Raw genomic sequence first — 18,255 nt, 5'->3', positions numbered from 1 at the left:
GGGAATTTTCAAACAAAATTGATAGGTGTGCTAAATCAGGATGTCTGTGACCAACATGTTGTAGTCCACCCCCACAATAGCTAACTTTGACCAAAGCTAAGTAGCTCAGTGCTCTCCTTAGTCTATGAGGGCACTGGCAGGGAAGCAAAAAAAAACTTGTTGGGTCCTCAAAGGAGGAGAGTAAGATTCGGGAGGAGGGCACAATGGAAGGGCAACAAGGAAGGGCCCTTACATCACCAGAGAGGCTGCTAAGAAGGCAAATAAAAAGAATGTTTGAACTTCGTTTCTCTTTAATATTCAGTTTCTACAATAATTACAAAGTTTTGCTTTGCAAAGACATTTTTAAAGACAAATTTTAAAAAGTCAATAGTTGAGCATTTTCTATTTGATTACTTACATGGAACAATGACTTGGGTAAATGAGGTTACTACGGATGTAAGAGAATCATTTGATCAGCTGGCAGCCCATTTTACCTATTAAAGAACTAAGAATTTAGGAAACTTTCATTTAGCTTGATCTTTCGCTTTTTCTCACCTCTAAGACAGGAACATAATCTGGTTAGTATAGGTCTTATGGAAAATTTTAAGATTTTAAGATGGATTACAATTGAAAATCTAGACAGATTTTCTTACAATGCCACAAAGATCTAGTTCTCCAAGATATAGGTAATTGGTAGATGTGCCTGCTAAATCTCCTATTATGAGAACACTAACTTGGGATACAACGAATTTATGTAGTATCTTATGTAGAACCTCTTAAAGGTTCAGAATTAGAAACAAGATTTCTGATTAACTTAGCAATTAATTAGAAACAATTTCTAGTGCTTATATGGTATCAGGTACCTACCCTTCACAAGGCAAGGGATAGGTTTAACATCCTACTTAAGAGATACTTCCAAAAAGGATTTTACTCGATCTCAGGACTAAGAGCTGGAAGGTCCAGTTTCTGAGTTGGCCGAAGGACTTCGGAAGCTACCAGTGAAGACCTTGATTTCCTGCTTTAATCAGTAGCTGCTTTCTCTCCAGAAATCCTACTAGTTTCCTCCATCTGCTACAAACACAGACCCCTGAGGGGGTGCTGGCTAGGATTCTCTGATCAGAGTCCAGCCCTCCTGAAAGTCCTCCTTGACTATTTGAACTATTGAACTATTTCTAAGTTAGTCCTTTAGGATATACTAGCATTTGGATTATAAAAAAGGCATTTAGCTGGGAAAGGGGCAGAGACATTTGTGGGCACAGACATCGGCCCCTTGGACCTGCAACTGCATAGATAACCTGTCAGGGCTCCCTCTACCCACTTCCCCTCAACCCATTTACCTTATCCTTTCAATAAATCCATTAGTTAACAGTCAGATTTTTGGTTGGCCTAATTCAATAAAAAGGGTGTTTAGGTCACTGGGGACAGGCCCCAAAGCTTGAGGCCAGTCCTTTTGTGGAGAGGCCAGACAAGGCCTGCCACGTATCTCTTTTGGGGAAGGTAATATAGAAACCTTCCCCTAGAGCTGCTGACAGGGAAGACTGACATCTCATCCCCACCATTACTCCAAAAGGGACTCAAGGAATAGTCTGCTTGAATATCACTTGAGAAGGTGAGAGAATTATCTTTCCCTCTCTTATAGTTTACCTTAAACTCCTGCTCCTGTTCACTCTAGGGAGGGGGAGAGAGACATGTTACCATTTTTCTCTCTCAATAGATTTTTACCTAATTCTTTTCCTAATCACTGGGTCCTCCCCAACTTCTTACTGGTGTAACACCTCCTCCAATGAGGCAAATCATCCATTATACAAGAAAGAATCTTCTTTTTTACACCATGTAACCCAAACCATTATTCTTGCTTTACATTATTTAAAGAAACAAATTTTTTTAAAATAAGGATTTATCCCCAATTTCAGTTCATTCCATGTTGAATTAATGACTCTTCTTTTCTTGAATCAGACAATCTTGAAAAGAACTCAAACTCAAGTCCATGGCATGGAAGAAAAACTTAATAGTTTGCTTAATTATCATGTTTAGTCCATTTCCAAGTAGTGTGTCAGGCTCCAGGGTGCAATACTATCCTTTTTGGGCCAGAAACTGCAAATATTGTCCTCGAATTTCAAAATGATCAGCCGGACGATTGTATGCTGTCCAGACCGGTTCTCCAACAAACAGTCTCATCGCCTTAACGTAGTTCTAAGAAAAACAGAGAACAAAATTACTGAAGCACAGCAACTCTGAATTTGTTGTTTGAAATAAATTGAGATAAGCCTCCTTTGGGGTCTTAATCCTTGCCAAAAAAAAGTACCTCAAAATTGATCCAACCATTCTGGAAGGTGATTTGGAATTATGTGCAAAGGGTTTTTAAAAAAAGCTTGCCCTTTGATCCAGCCATACCACTGCTGGGTTTGTACCTCCAAAGAGGTCATTAAAGAAGTGTTTTACAAAAATATTCATAGCTGCACTCTTTGTGGTGGCAAAAAATTTTGGAAAATGAGGGGATGTCCCTAATAGCTGAACAAATTGTAGTATCAGATGGTGATGGAATACTACTGTGCTGTAAGGAATGATAAAAGTGGAGGAATTCCATGGAGACTGGAAAGACCTCAATGAACTGGTGTGGAGTGAAATGAGTAGAAGCAGAAGAAACAGACTGAAACATTGTGGGACGATCGAATATAATGGACTTTGCAGTAGCAGTACAATGGTCCAGGATAATTCTGAGGGATTTATGAGAAAGAATGCTATCCACATCGAGGGAAAGAACTGTGGGAGTAGAAATGCAAAAGAAAAACATGATTTGTCACTTGTTTATATGGGTATATGATTTGGGGTTTCGGTTTTAAAAGATTATTACAAAAATGAATATTATAGAAATAGGTATCAAGGGAACACACGTATAACCCAGTGCAACTGCTTGTCACCTGCAAAGGGGGAAGGGAAGAGGAGTGGAAAACAACAGGAATCATGTAACCATGGAAAAATATTTAAAATAAAAAATAAGTTCCCCAAAGGGTCCCTATTTCAGACAGCAGAGTTGTTAGAATAAGAGTCATCTCTACCCTACAAGTACTTCTCGGGCTCCTTTTCTGTAGGAGGTTTTTCTAGACTATTTCAGAGTCCAGCTTTAAGCCACAGGAATATAAAAGTACCTAAATGTCTGCTGCTAGACTTTAAAATGTAGAGCCCCAGGATCATAGATGGAAAAGTTACCAAGGGTCTTAGATCTACATCTGGACCAACCCTTCCCCATCCACTTAACAGATGGGGAAATTGAGGTCAGAGAGTAGAAGAGTTAGACAAGATCACAAAGGTAATAAAAGTTAAGATTTAAACTCTGGCTTCTCTGACTCCAAAACCAGTTCTTTTTCTACTGTACCATCAATACCCTGTCCTACCCAGTACCCTCAATGACTGCTAACTATACCAACTATGAAAATAAACCAAAGCCTGAAGAAGCAGGCACCAGTCAAAAGGAAAAGCTGAACTTCTGACCCCTCCTTCTCATGACCTTTTAAGTTTCCCTGAGAATGTGTGTTTGCAGGAGACCTGAATTTTGGCTGCTAGTAGTCATATGCTTCCCTTAGCCTGTTGATAAGGAGAGAAGTAGAAAAAGATGGAGACCAGGGGACATGGGGATTTTAGACAAATGCAGGTTGGACCCCATTCAATCAATAAACTTAAATGTTAAATTGAATTGGAATTTTTTGAAACTGTGAAATAGATTTCTATAGATCTATCTCCCATTGCCTCACACAACTGTGTCCACGGGACTTCTCAGAGGCAGTACTGGGTAGAAGCAGCATAATGGATAATGGATGGGAATTGGTATGAGGAAAACCTGGTTCAAATTCCAGCTTATACCCACTCAACTAGCTTAGCTGTGTGACCCTGGGAGAGCTACTTAATTTCTCTGGGCCTCAGTTTCCTCATCTGTAAAATGAGATAATTCTCCTTGATAGCCGCTAAGGACCCTTCCACCTCTAAATAGCTGACCTTCTAAACTCAGTGAGCATGATTGGCTGCATGTCTATTATTCCCTGATGACGACATCAAGGAAATTTTCTATTTTTATTATATATATATATATCACCAAGGAGATATATTTTGCCCAGAGTGCCATTGTCCATAAGGAACACATATGAATATGGAAACACAAATGAACTACCACAAAATAAGCCTCCAAGTTCTAGATTAGAACTAATGCTAGGTCGTCTCCTTGACCAAAAAAAAAAAAAAATATATATATATATATAAGCCATTAGTAATAACACTCAACACTCACACACCAACATTTCATATGGCTAGTAGAGACAAGGCTCTCTGTTAGGGTTTATGTCAGAAGTTATCAATCTGTACTTGGAAAAAATTCAACAAATCATAAATTCTGTACTGTTTCATCCAGGGTGAAGCGATGATAAATCCCAGCTGGAAGGGTTATCATGTCCCCTTTCTCCATGAAGATTCGGATCCACTTGTCTTCTTTATCTCTTACGTCAAAGTAGCCACTTCCATCCAGGATATATCGAATCTCATCATCAAGGTGTAAATGTTCTTCATAAAACATCTTGATCTAAAGGAGGAGGAAATGATGAGGGAAGGACTAAAGATCTAATATGCATATTAAGAGGGGCTCCTTCCCCCTAGAAGCAGCATTCAGATTACGTGAAGGAGCACAGAACTGGAATGAAATGGAAATTCAATCAAACACCATGGATACCCACTGTATTTTTGCAAACTCCTTGCCTCAGAGACACAGTATGAGAGTGACTAGTAGAGACAGGACTAGGGGGAAACTCAAAAGTTTTTTTTTTTAATCTTAACTGTTTTCTTTTGTAATCCTGTTATTTTATGCAATTAAAAATATTATTCTGAGAAGGGTCCATAGGCTTTATCACATTGCCAGAGGGGTCCGTGGCACAAAAAAAAAGTTAAGAATCCTTGCATTAAATACATATATTAAGACGCAAAAGGGGGCAGCTAGGTGGTTCAGTGGATTGAGAGACAGGCCCAGAGGCAGGAGGTCCTGGGTTCAAATATCACCTCAGATATTCAAATATCACCACTTAGCTATGTGTGGGCAAGTCACTTAACCCCCACTGCCCATCCTTATTGCTCTTCTGCCTTAGAACCAATTGGTTCTAAGATAGAAGGTAAGGGGTTTTTTATTTTGTTTTGTTTAAGATAAGGTAACATTGTAAAATGCTTACACAAAGAAATAAAGAATGACTTAAATGACTGGAGAGATAATATAAGTACTTTTTGGCTGAGATGTACTAATGCAATAAAAAAAAATTCTACCTAAAATAATTTGTTGATTTAGTGCTAGCTCAATCAAATAACCCTGGGCAGCTCGGAGGCACAGTGGATGGAACACTAGGCTTGGCGTCAGGAAGACTCATCTTCCTGGTCGTAGATACTTACTAGCTATGTGATTCTGGGCAAGTCACCTAATTCTATTTGCCTCATCTTTTTTCTCATCTATAAAATGAGTTTTGGAAGGAAATTGCAAACCATTTCAGCATCTCTACCAAGAAAACCCCAAATGGGTACCAAAGAGTCAGACATAACTGAAACAACCGAACAACAAAAAATGGGGATGACAAATGTTATAGGGTGAGTTAAAAGAAGGGTTCAAACTAGCTACATATATATTATATACATAAAATATAATATGATGTAATATAAAATAAAAAGGTTTATTTAACTAAAGGGAGAAAGAAAGGGAAGGGAATCGGGGACTAATTTACTTCTAACTGACACTTTCTATAATTATACTAAACTAACTAATAAATTAAAGTTAAGGAAAGAAAGGTTGTTAGAGGCAAGGACAAAGGGTCCAAAGAAATCTCACAACACAGGAGTCCTTTCTTTGATCAAGCAAAAATCCCAGTGATAGCTCTGTAGGTCCACACAGGATTAGAAGGGGAATGATGATTAACCCACACACTGTCCACCAGTGTGAGATAACCACTCCTTCAAGATGGTTCAATTTCCTGGCAGCTTCAAAGTCTTTTCCTTCAGAGAGAGCCAATTCCACTCTCTTTCTTCTTCCAGAGAGACAGTCAGTCCCAACTGCCTCTCTCCTCAGTCCTCTCAGAATGTTGGCCCAGTCCTTGACCTGTGGGAGTCTCCTTGCTTCTTGCAAAGCTAATCCTTTACAACACAATAAGAACACTGGGGGGGGGGGGGGGGGGGGGGAGGTGATTGTGAGGATTAAATAAAAGAGCACATTAAAGTTGCTATTAACTATTATTTGTTGTTGTTTTTTTAATCTGTAAAATAACCTGTGGGAAGAAATGGTTTACCTCTTCAATATCTCTGCAAAAAAAGAAAAAGAAAAAGAAAAAAAATCCAAATGGCATCATGAAGAGTTAGGCATGACTGAAAACTCCACAGAACAATCAAACAACCAAGGGGGATATTATGTAGACCTTCACGAAACAATTCATTTGTTTAAAAAAAGCCAGAAATATCAAGGGAAGTCCTGAAAAGAGTAGGGATGAAGAATCTTCCAAAGCTCAAATTATACCAAGAGTCACATTTCCTTCTGACTAAAAGATAGAAAAGTAGGAATGGAACATTCTAGATAAGAAAGAATCAAAGTATCTATCTAAAACCCAAAGCAAGCAATGTGGATAAACTAGAAACTATTTCAACAAATATGGGAGGAAAACAGATAGCTCGCTCATTCTCCCCACTCTTATTTGGAAAATCCTAGGGAATCAGTAAAGATACTAATCTGAGATAAATAATAGATTCATCAAAGTTTCAGGCCACAAGGCAAATCTTCAAAAATGAAATGCATTTCTACATAATAATAAAACCCTAAACCCAAAAGGAAATCTTATTTCAAACAACTACCAAGTACATAAAGTATCTTGGGATCAATCTACCAAAGTACACAAAAGACTTGCATAGTTTCAATTACAAAGTCCTCCTTAAATAAATAAAAATCCAAATAACTGAAGGAATATTCAGAGCTGATTGCTGGACCCTGCTAAAAAAAATGACAAAGTTACCAAAGTTAATTTACAATTTTTTAATGCTATGCTATACCAATCAAATACCCAAGAAGATAATTTTATAGAACTTGATAAAATAAAATAAAACAAAATTCACTTAGAAAAACAAAGGATCTAGAATATCAAGGGAAATAATTAAAACAGGAAGGAATGAAGAGATAAGAGAAGACAACTCTCCCAGAACTTTTGCGTAGATGATCCATAAAGCATGGAATCTTGCAGAGTATGTCAGGTATTTTTAATATGTTGACTAGTTTTGTTAATTTTTTCTGTATTATAAAGGATGATTTCTTGGATGGGAAAGGGAAGGAATATGGTGGAAAAGTATAATTTTTTAAAATTCTTGCTGCTGAAAATCACATTCATAACTCTTCTAGGAGGAATAATTAGAAACAATTAGGGTCACCTGAGCTATCTGGGCCTCCATTATTAAAAGATTGAGGAGGAAACATTGTTGCTCTAGGGAAAAAGAAACAAAAAGACTAATCTAGTAGACAGACCAGAAGAACAGTCCACTTGTAGTACTCGCGTTTGTTTTGTTCAGTTGTGGCCAACTCTTCCTGGTCCCATTTGGGGTTCTTAGCAGACACTGGAGTGGTTTCTCATTTCCTTCTGCAGCTCTTTTTACTGAGGAGGAAACTGAGGCAAACAAAATTAAGTGACTTGCCCAGAGTTACATAGCTAGTAAGTGTCTGAGGTTGGATTTGAATTTAGGAAGATGAGCATTCCTGATTCGGGCCCATCACTCACTGCCCTACTGTCATACTCAGTATGTAACAAATATCAGAATTTGGTCAGATCCAAAAAAATAGAAATAGAAGACCAAATTAGTTTACAAAAAGTTTATAATGTCCATATTTGAATTTTTTTATTTTACTTATTGTTTAGTAATTCTATTTTTTACTGTTATTGTAGGGTTTAAAAAATAACAAGATAAATTCCTATTTGTTGAAAAAAAGTGTGGATGCAATCTCCAGTCACTTGTAGATCTCCTTCTTTCAAACTCAGAATTTCACTTACCTTTTCCTCATAATTTGGCAATTTGTCTTTACAAATGGTTATGATGTCCATCCAGCAGTATTTTCTTTCTTTTCGGATCTTCTCTAGCTCTGGGTCATCCTCATACTTGTCAGCATCCAGCTAAAAAGATTAAGAAAATAGCAAATTTAAATACTAAAACATTAGTCTAAAACAATTGAGTCCCTTCTATGGACAAAACTCTATGCTGCATAACTGTACAAAATAAGGAATGCCAGCATGAATTTGATGCTTCAAAAAACTATTACTTATTCAAAAATGGCCTTGGAAAATGCTTTTCTGGCTAATATTATTGAGTTGTTTCAGCTGTGTATAACTCTTGATGACCCCATTTGGGATTTTCTTGGCAAAGATACTGGAAAGGTCCATTTCCATCTCCAGCTCATTTTACAGATGAGGAAACTGAGGCAAGCAGAGTTAAGTTACTTGCCCAGATCACAAAGCTGAGGCCAAATTTGAACTCGGGAAGATGAGTCTTTCCGATTCCAAGCCCCGTGCTTTATCCATTAGGCACTCACTGCACTTTCCAGTTAACAAAGCTAGTGAAACTGGCTGCACATTAGCTTGGGCAGTCTCACAATTCCCCACTGAATCACCAACTAGTTGCTGGGCTGAGAGCAAGAAAAAAATTGGAGAGAAATTGGAGTTCATAGAAGGCCATGTTCTGGATAGTCATGGCTCAGCCCTGGGAGCCCTTCTGTCTCAGGGGTCGCTGGGGGGCAGGGCAGAGGGTTGGGTCTGGAGTCAGGAAGACCTGAACTCAAATGCCACCTTAGGTATTTACTAACAAGGTGACTCTAGGGAAGTCATCTAACTTCTTGGTTTCCTCAACTATAAAATGAGGACAATGATAGAAGAATGATGTTGTGGTGAGAATCCATTGAGATAATATTTGTAAAGTGCTCAGCACAGTGCCTGGCACACAGGAGGCGCTTAACAAATACTGATTTCCTTCCTTTGACTTCTTGGCCTGAGGACCTAATTCATATGACTGGATAGACAGCTGAGAAATGATGGACAAACCAGAGATTTTGAATAAATCCCCTGGACATCACTAGGCTGCCCTCAAGGGAAGAAGGCATCGGGGGAGTAACCAGAAATAAACAGAAGCGCCATTCGGCCAACCCTCCCCTGGATGCAGCCATCACACCTGCTTGTCTGCTGCCAATGAATCAGTGCCAGGGCCTCTGGGGGAGGCTAATACAGGAGATGAGATGCAAACACTACAGCACAGAGAAGGGCCGGCCAGGTGTCCAAATTGGGATTTTGCAGCTTTTGGTTAATGCCGGAGACTCTAAGTGAGTAGAAATTAGACCTATAGGAAAAGCCTTCCCCAGTCTATCTGGCATTGATTTAGCCCCTTTGGGCAGCACAAGAGCTCAAGGCAGTCGCCAGCCTGACTCGGTCAAACTCATTCCTATCAGGTTTTTCATCATGTTCCCCAGACAAGTGCAACAACAATCCTGGGCAGCCACATCCAGAGGAGCACTCCACTGCATCAACAACAGTTCAGTTCAAACAAATGCCCATTACACGCAAGGCACAATATGCTGCGTGCTTGGAGGAAACCATAAAAATACAAATTAAATCCCTAGAGCTGGTCCTTGTCTCTGGGCCCACTATACTAGCATAGTTATACAAGCATAAGGTCAGATGCCAAAAGAAAATAAACCAATATGTGAAGACATAAATATTTACACTGGCTACAGATCTAAGGAAAATGCATGTCACTGGGTGTCCGAGGCACAATCACCTTGATATATCAGGCAATATAAAACACTTCTACCTCAGAGTACTTCGAGATACAGGATTTCTAGAAGGGAGGGTCAGTACTCCGTCCATTGATCTAGATAGGGAAAGGACTGTGGAGTCTGTCTAGTCCAACCCGTCATTTTTCACATGAGGAAACTGAGGCCCAGACAAGTTTGGTAATTTAGACAAGTTCACAAAGGCAAATAGAAGATTCCAGGCTAAATCCTTTGATGCCAAATTTTGCACTATGCTACTCTGCCCTGAAACTTCTCTGACTCAAAAGTCTACTAGAGGCACTATGGTAATAATAGTCTAAAAATATGCATTCCTATGATTAGTCAAAATGGGTTTTTTCCTGAATTGCATATAGTGAAGTCGTCCCACTAGGGTGTTTCCAACACATGGAATTAGGAAAATCCATGGACCAAGGGAAGGGCATTCCTTGCTGAGTTGGGAGGAGACCAACCATAAGCCAAGGGCTCCATCTTTTCTGAGGGTGTCTGCTGAATACCAAGAACCAAAGTACTGAGATTAGAAGACCGAGAGGACTGACTGCTAGTGCATAGATGCAGCCCAGGAATCAGTATCAGCTGAGACCAAAATGCAGAATTAGCCATCTGTCCTACTCAATTTGATTTCCATGGCTTTGATTTCTTTCTTGTGACTGTGTGGCTTCCCTATACAGTGTGCTGGTGTGATCATGGATGGGGTCAGTCAAATTGCTTCCCAAGCCTCTTCCTAACCCAGTTGGCCCTGTAAAGGTACATAAACTCCTTCCATGAGAACTCGTGAGTTTTTTTCACTATATCTAGGCCAAAATTTAATCTCTAAGTTGTTGCTGTTATTCAGTCATTTTCAATCTTCATGACCCTACCTGGAGTTTTTTGGTGGAGATACTGGTTTGCCATTTTTCCAGCTCATTTTACCAGTGAGAAAAATGCTTTCCTCATAAGAATCCTCTGATGTAAGTAACATTATTACCTCCATTTTATAGATGAATAAACAAATAGGATATCAATGTTTTAGAAGATGTTAGAGCCAATAATCAAATTCATGTCTCCCAACTTCAATACTCACTCTAATATGCTAAATATACACCAACTCAATGAGATATTCTGGAGCTATTCCATCTTTCCTGATCACCTCCTCCCACCTGCCTCTCTCCTGAAATTATCTTCTTTTATTTTGTTATGTATTTATATGTTGTTGTCTCCCTTGATGAAAGGTAATCTCTTATAGCAGGAACGATTTTATTTTTGGTTTTGTATCTTTAGGAACTTCTAATGTCTGGTATATAGAAGGTGCTTAATAAATGTTTGTTGATTAGTTATTTCAATTCTACAAGCACTGGGGCAGCTAGGTGGATAGAGTGCCAGACCTGGAGATAGGAAGTCCAGGGTTCCAATCTGGTCTCAGACACTTCCTAGCTGTGTGATCCTGGGCAAGTAATTTAACCCCAGTTGCCTAGCCCTTAACTGCTCTTCTGTCTTGGAGCCAATGCATAGTATCAGTTCTGACATGGAAGGTAAGGGTTTAAAAAAAAAAGTAATTTCAGCAAGCATTAAGTACCTACTGTAGGCAGAGCATCATGCTAATCATGCTGGGGCAGGGAATAAAAAAATAAAATTTAGCTAATATCTTTCAATTTATCTGTTTTTTATCTGTAAAGTATGCAAAAGAAAAATAAGAGCGAATATTTGCCTCCATGAAAGATGGCACTTTGCTGAGCCCAATGTTACACTGAGCCATAGAAAAAGGCAGATAAGATTATATATTCACACACATGCACAAAAAAATCATAAAGTCCTTTGTCTTGGTGATAGCTAGTATATAAAAGCATCAGATCAGGAAACCTGGGTTGCAATTCTGACTAACATTTTTAGCTCTGTGCCTTTCTCAGATTTCTCACTTGCAAAATAGAGCTTATGTCCATAATTCATTCATTTATCCATTCAGCAAGCATTTATCAAGCACCCACTATGTGCCAGGCACTGAACTAGTTACCAGGGAGTTACTAGAGAAAGGGTACTAGCAAAGACAGTTAATCCAAATTTATTTCTATTTTTTTAGGAATCATCTTTCCCCAACATAGAACCTAGATAAAGTATCTTACCATCTCAAAAGGCTTAGAAAATACTGATTAATGCCCTACTACTTTGAGTGAATACTTTGAGAAGCCCAGAAGGAAGAAAGGAGATTAAACAGCTCATATTTAGAAAGAGCACTTTAAGGTTTTCACAAATTTAAATAAATGTAAGCTACATGCTTGAGTGCACACAAATCTTTGCTAAGGCTAAAGTTACCGATTATGTCTATAGAAGGTACAGAAACAATAGTATTCAATATGGAATGTGGAAAATTAAACCAGGTTTCTTCATTGCATACTTAAAAGAGTTAACGCCTTGCCCTCCACTAAGAAAAATCTCCTTAAGATTCCGCTCTTCTATGCAACTAGCTCATGCAAACTGGCAATCTACAAAAACAGTTCAAGAATTCAAAGAAACACTCTGAACATACTTTGTTAAGTACTGAGTAAAAGTTATTTATGAAAGAGAAAATCTTCCAGAGACTCACTATTTCTAATTTGCTTCAATCTGAACTCAACCTTGTTACCAGAACCTCCAAAATCTGGGGCCACCCCACCTTAACCAACAATGGGAAGGATTTAATACTTCCAAATATACACCCTCTGAACTCTATGGACCAGTCTCTCTACCTATATTCGTTTTTTCAAACCCTTACCTTCTGTTTTAGTTTCAATTCTAACACAGAAGGACAAGGGCTAGGGGTTGTGACTTGTCCAAGGTAAGGAGGAAGTGTCTGAGGTCACCTTTGATCCCAGGTCCTCCTGACTCCAAGGCAGAAGCTCTATTCACTTAGCTCTATCTAGCTATCCCTCCCCACCTAGATTTTTCACTCAGTCTAATGCTGCATGAGCACTCAGGACCTATGCTCAAGTTGTTTCGTCACTTGGAAAGCCCAGCCTCTTTATTCTTTCCTCTTCACATTTTTCCTGACTATAGAACTACTTCTGTCTCTGCCCAGATGTACTCATTCCTCTCCAAAATACAATTCAGGTATTGCATCGTAGATGTTAGATCTCTCTCTCTATCTCTATATATGTGATTATTTGTGTACATGTTATAAACACTCAGTAAAATTTAAGCTCCTTAAAGGCAGGGATTGTTTCTCCAGTGCCCACCAGAATGCCCTGCACATAACTCTCTTCTCTCTCTCTTTAATCTGAATTTCAGGGCTCCAGTTTCCTCATTTTCTAGATTGGGTAGTTTAGGCTATCTAATAAGTTGATTTGTCCCTGGTCACTCTGTGGATGGCAGCTCTGAAAAAAGAACCTAGGTTTCTTCTCCCTTTTCCACAATTGAGTCAGAAGCGTCACTTAAGAACCTTATTTACAGAGCAGCTAGCTCTCCCCTGCTTGCTGTTCTACATTTTCAAATTCCTGATTAGAATATTTGTAGATGGCATAGTCTAAAGTTTGGTTGTTTCTCCTTGGTCTCAAAAAAAAGGCATTAAAAGTTTAACTTGCTTCCACAGTGCTTGTCATAGGCAGATACTTTTCACATGATTTCCTCTACTTCTTTAAGCTTTTTCATATGATTTTTGTCTCATATGAACTATAAATGATCATAAGAGTTCTTCTGTGTCTCCAATCTGTTGGTTAACGAAATGCAGAGCACAGTGTTCACTATAAGGACGGACACCAGGGACTAGTTTGGTGTGCATAGGATGAAACGGGTCAGAGATTTAAACTTCTATTCAGAATGCTAGGTTTTACTTTGCCTCACTGGAGGCTGATCTAGTTAAGATGAAAATCTTTTTGCTTTGAGTTTGTTGATAACTTTTTTTTTAACCCTTACTTTCTATCTTAGAATCAATTCTGTGTATTGGTTCCAAGGCAGAAGAATGGTAAGAGCTAGGCAATGGGGGTTAAGTGACTTGCCCAGGGTCACACAGCTAAGGAAGTATCTGAGGTCAGATTTTGAACCTAGGACCTCCTGTCTCCAGGTCTGGCTCTCAATCCATTGAGCCACCCAGCTGCCCCCAGAGTTTATTGATAACTCTTAAACAAGCTCCTAAATAGCAGTTAGATGACTTGGGACCATGCACTTATGGATTAGTGGAGTCATTGGAGAGATGGGTTTAAATAAAAGATGGCTCAATGAAGCTCCAGCCTCTGAAACAAGAGGCAGAGTAGAGGTGTGAACTAAGGGAAGGATTTCTAGGTAGAAGGAGGAGACATATGATCTGAAAAATATGAAAAATTCCCTACAAGAAATGGTTGGAATTCTGATGTTGAGAGGGAAAAGAGAAGAGAATATTTATTTTCACTTTACAGCTAAGCATGTCTCTCTCTCTCTCTCTCTCTCTCTCTCTCTCTCTCTCTCTCTCTCTCTCTCTCTCTCTCCCTCTCTCTCTCTGTAATTTAATTATTTGTGTACATGTTATAAACACAGTAGAATTTTAAGTTCCTTGAAGGCAGGGGTTGTTTCTCCAGTACCGGCCAATCTATAAAATGAGCTAAAGAAGGTAATAGTAAACTACTCCAAGTATCTCTGCTAAGAAAACTCTATGTGCAAGTCAAAGTGTCAGAAACTGAAGATGCCTAAACAGAAAAAACTGACTTAAAAAATCAACCTCCTTAAATTTGAGCCAGCAACTCTGGGGTGTTGAATTTCAATTTTCAACAACTTCCTGCTTACAAAGACCTGTGTTATGTCAAGGGGATTGACACGGAAGGTATTAACTGGATGGCAGGTCATTCTAGAATACTTACAGCAAAGAAAAACTATTTAGGCTTTCAAATCTGCTGCTGGGGTGCAGAGAGAGGGAGCATAAGGCTTAGAAATACATGTAATTTCTGTACTACTGCCAGTGCCCAATATTCCTGATTTCTTCTTTCTTCTTGATTCCTTCGCTTCTACTAATCCCCTTATCTGGAATGGGCTCCCCTCCAACATCCTCATTTTCTCTTCTAATTCTCACCTCCTCTCTTAAGATCCATTTCAGACACTACCTTTTCCAAGAAGCCTTCTCCAAGTGTTCTCTTCTACCTCCAAATCAAGGCACTTTGCGTGAACCTTTCTTTGCTGTCTTACCCTCCCTAGTTGAAGAGTGAGTTCCCAATTCCCAGGTGAGAGTGTGTGTTTTTCCATGTCTGCATCCTTAAAGCCTGGTATACAAGGTCCTGTGCACAGCAAACACAATCAGGGAGAAAGTAAAACCAGAGATCATGTCCAGTTTTTTGAGATGGACCCATAGTTCAAAGTAACTTGTCATAGTATCTCAAAGATAGGATTCCTATCCATATCTACTCCTCCAAATCAATTCCTTTCCTCACTACTTTCTCACAAGGACCTCTCATTTTTTTTGCAGGTTGGCACATTTTGAGCATATTTTCTCAAAATGGGGGCACTTAGTTCTCCTTACTGCCACCTCTTCCTGCCCAGAAAGCACTGGTTCTGGAGTCAGAGGGCATGGATTTAAACCCTGTATCTGATCTTTTCTTACTGTTAGTATGAAATTGGACAAATCATTTACCTAAACCTCAGTTTCTTCCATTTAGATAGGTAGGTGGCACAAATGGATAAAGTACTGAGCTTGGAGTCTGTAAGATCTTATTCAAATCCTGCTTTGGTCACTTTCTAGCTGTGACCCTGGACAAGACATGTTTAACTGTAAAATGGGAATCCCAACCGCATTGGGTTGTTAGGATTAAGTGAAATAAATCACTTTGCACAGTGGCTAACACACAGAAATCTCTTAATAAATGTTTGTACCCTTCCCTTCATTTATAAAATGAGGGACTTGGACTTGATGGTCCGAGGTTCCTTCCAGCTAGAAATCTACGTTCCTATGAAAGGTAGGATTCACAGCAAGAAAGTCACTCTCCAGGAGAATGAGCCCAACATTAAAAGGTGTCTTGGGGACAATGGAAATAATTTTGGAGTTAGGAGTCTGAGCTCCTAACTTCAAATCCCAAATCTGCGATTTGGGTGACCTTGGGTACTTTAAAACCTTCTCTGGGCCCCAGTTTCCCAATCTGTAAAATGGAGGGATTCAGATTAGACCCCTCTTACTTTTTTTTTTTAAAACCCTTACCTTCCTCTTGGTGGAGTCAATACTATGTATTGACTCCAAGGCAAAAGAGTGGTAAGGGTTAGGAAATGGGGGTCAAGTGACTTGCCCAGGGTCACACCTAGGCCTGACTCTCAATCCACTGAGTCACCCAGCTGCCTCCCCTCTTACTTTTTACAAAGGTAGTTCTTAACTGGAAGTCCTCAAACTTGTTTTCAAAAAATATTCTTATAATTAATCAATTATATATGGTTTCCTTTGTGATCCTAGGTATTTTATTTCATTCATTTTAAAACTTTTTTTTTTTTGAGAAGGGATAGGCTTTGCCAGGTGACCCTAGAGGTCTATGACATTTAATAGGTTAAGATCAACTGGCTTAGCATTCTGTTGACTTTGAAACACTATACCACATAGATAACTGATCTCATTTTATTCCAAAGGATTCTGAGATATCACCCAGTTTTTTGGTTTTTTTTTTAAACCCTTACCTTCCACTCCAGAATCAATACTGTGTATCAACTCCAAGGCAGAAGAGCAGTAAGGTCTAGGCAATGGGGGTTAAATGACTTGCCCAGGGTCACAAGACTAGGAAGTATCTGAGGTTACATTTGAACCCAGGCCTTCCCATTTCTAGATTTGGCTCTCAATCCACTGAGCCACCCCACTGACTTCATTACACCTAGTTTTAAGACATAAGAGCTAAAGTCTGGAAACTCCCAGAACAGCCCTAAAAGAAAATCAATTAGTAAACATGTATTAAGTGCCTTTTATGTGCCAGCCACTGAGTTACGTTCCACTATTCTCTTTGTGCCCATATTTCACTTATGAGGTACATATACATGAGGTTAGAGAAAGTTCCAAGATTTTTTTTAAAATTCAATATTTATATAGCAGTTTTAAGGTTTGTAAAGTATTTGGCAAGAGCTATCTTTAATCTTCACAATACCCTGTAGAAAGGATTATCCTATTACAGTGGTTTTTGTTTGATTCTTCAATGACCCGGCAAAAATGGGAATGGGTTGCCATTACCTCCTCCAGCTCCAGTTTACAGAATAGGAAACTGAGGCCACAAAGTTACATGACAGGCCCGAGGTCACACAACTAGTCTGAAACCAGATTTGAATTCGGGGAACATGAGTTTCCGGACTCCAAGTCCCCCGCTGGGGCAATCATGGAATGTTTGCGTCCAACTCCCTGATTTTTTATACAGACACTACACGAAGTTCCCAGGTCCCAGTGCTAACCAGCGTCTGAGGATGGATCTGAACCCTAGGCCGCAATCCCAACCCCTATGCCGCTGCACCCACACTCCGCCAGCAAGCAGCCTCTCGCAGCTCTGCCAATAAACATGGAGCGGCAGCTGGCATGGACCTCCCTAGGTCACGGCGGTCCCAGCTGGGCAGCAACGGCGCGGGCTCCCACCTCCCGGAGGCCAGGGGACTAGGAGGCACTCTGCTCGGGCACTCTGCGGAACTGAATCATGGCGAAGGATGGGAGTTTCTTCAGGGCTCTCCCCCCCAGGCTCCCGGGAGCGCTCCCCGCTGCTCCCCTAACCTACTTTCCAGTAAAAGACGCCGAGCTGCTGCAGATGGGCCAGGCTGACCGGACGCTCCGGCTCTAATCTGTGGGGTCTCCTCTGATCCTCCTCAGAGTCATCCATATACCAGGCCTCCACCATCTCGGTTCCGTGGGACGCCTCCCGACTTACTCGAGAAACTCTAGTAAAAAGACGCAGGGGCAAAGGCTGTCAGAGAACCTGACTCAACAGGCTCCACCCCCATCTCCCGGCGCTTTTATTTTACTTGTTACCCTAATGGCGCCACCCACTGGCCTGAGGTCACGAGCCTAGGTTGTCCGGGTTCTGGGCCTCTAAAGTTCTGTTAACCCTTACTTTCCTCTATTTACTCGCATTTGACCCAGCCGGGCTGTACAATAAGAAATTCCAGCTTTCAGCGAGCCCCGAGCTTTGGCATAATACACAAAGTGAATTTCCATAAAATGGAATTTTTGTCAATTTTGTCGATTACGCTGGTCTCAGAGAGTCTCTCCAAACCCAAGACTAGCTGCATTTTTTCGGATTTACACCCATCTCCACACCCCAGCCTCCTTTTGAATGTTACCCTTCTTCCCCAGTCTCTACGAATTCAGGTATCTGAGGGGGGAAACCAGAACGGAAGAAAGTAAGAACTCTGATTTGTCCAACCTAAAGTTTCTTTGACTTTGCACAAGATGTCCTTATCATTGCAAATGAGGCTTGTGTGGCTGATAGAGAACCAAAGAGGATACAGACTTGTCCAGTACTTTCTCACGCATTTATTATCTTTTAGTGAGCAACCAACTGAACTTTCTGATTTAAAAGTTCCTCCTT

At 40.0% G+C, this 18,255-nt stretch overlaps 1 protein-coding gene across 1 annotated transcript; it reads right to left on the bottom strand.

Moving 5' to 3' along the window:
- Positions 1 to 272: 272 nt before the first annotated feature.
- ADI1 (acireductone dioxygenase 1) lies at positions 273 to 17,729 on the bottom strand. The gene is made up of 4 exons (XM_001381307.5): positions 17,446 to 17,729; positions 8,022 to 8,141; positions 4,370 to 4,549; positions 273 to 2,172 (listed from the first exon to the last, which is right to left on the bottom strand). The coding sequence occupies exons 1-4, from the start codon at positions 17,563 to 17,565 to the stop codon at positions 2,053 to 2,055; spliced, it is 540 nt and encodes a 179-aa protein (XP_001381344.1). The 5' UTR covers positions 17,566 to 17,729; the 3' UTR covers positions 273 to 2,052.
- Between the last annotated feature and the right edge of the window lie 526 nt (positions 17,730 to 18,255).

This window comes from Monodelphis domestica, chromosome 1 (assembly GCF_027887165.1).
Source record: "Monodelphis domestica isolate mMonDom1 chromosome 1, mMonDom1.pri, whole genome shotgun sequence".
NCBI lineage: Eukaryota > Metazoa > Chordata > Mammalia > Didelphimorphia > Didelphidae > Monodelphis > Monodelphis domestica.
This window is presented reverse-complemented; position numbering and strand designations above follow the sequence as displayed.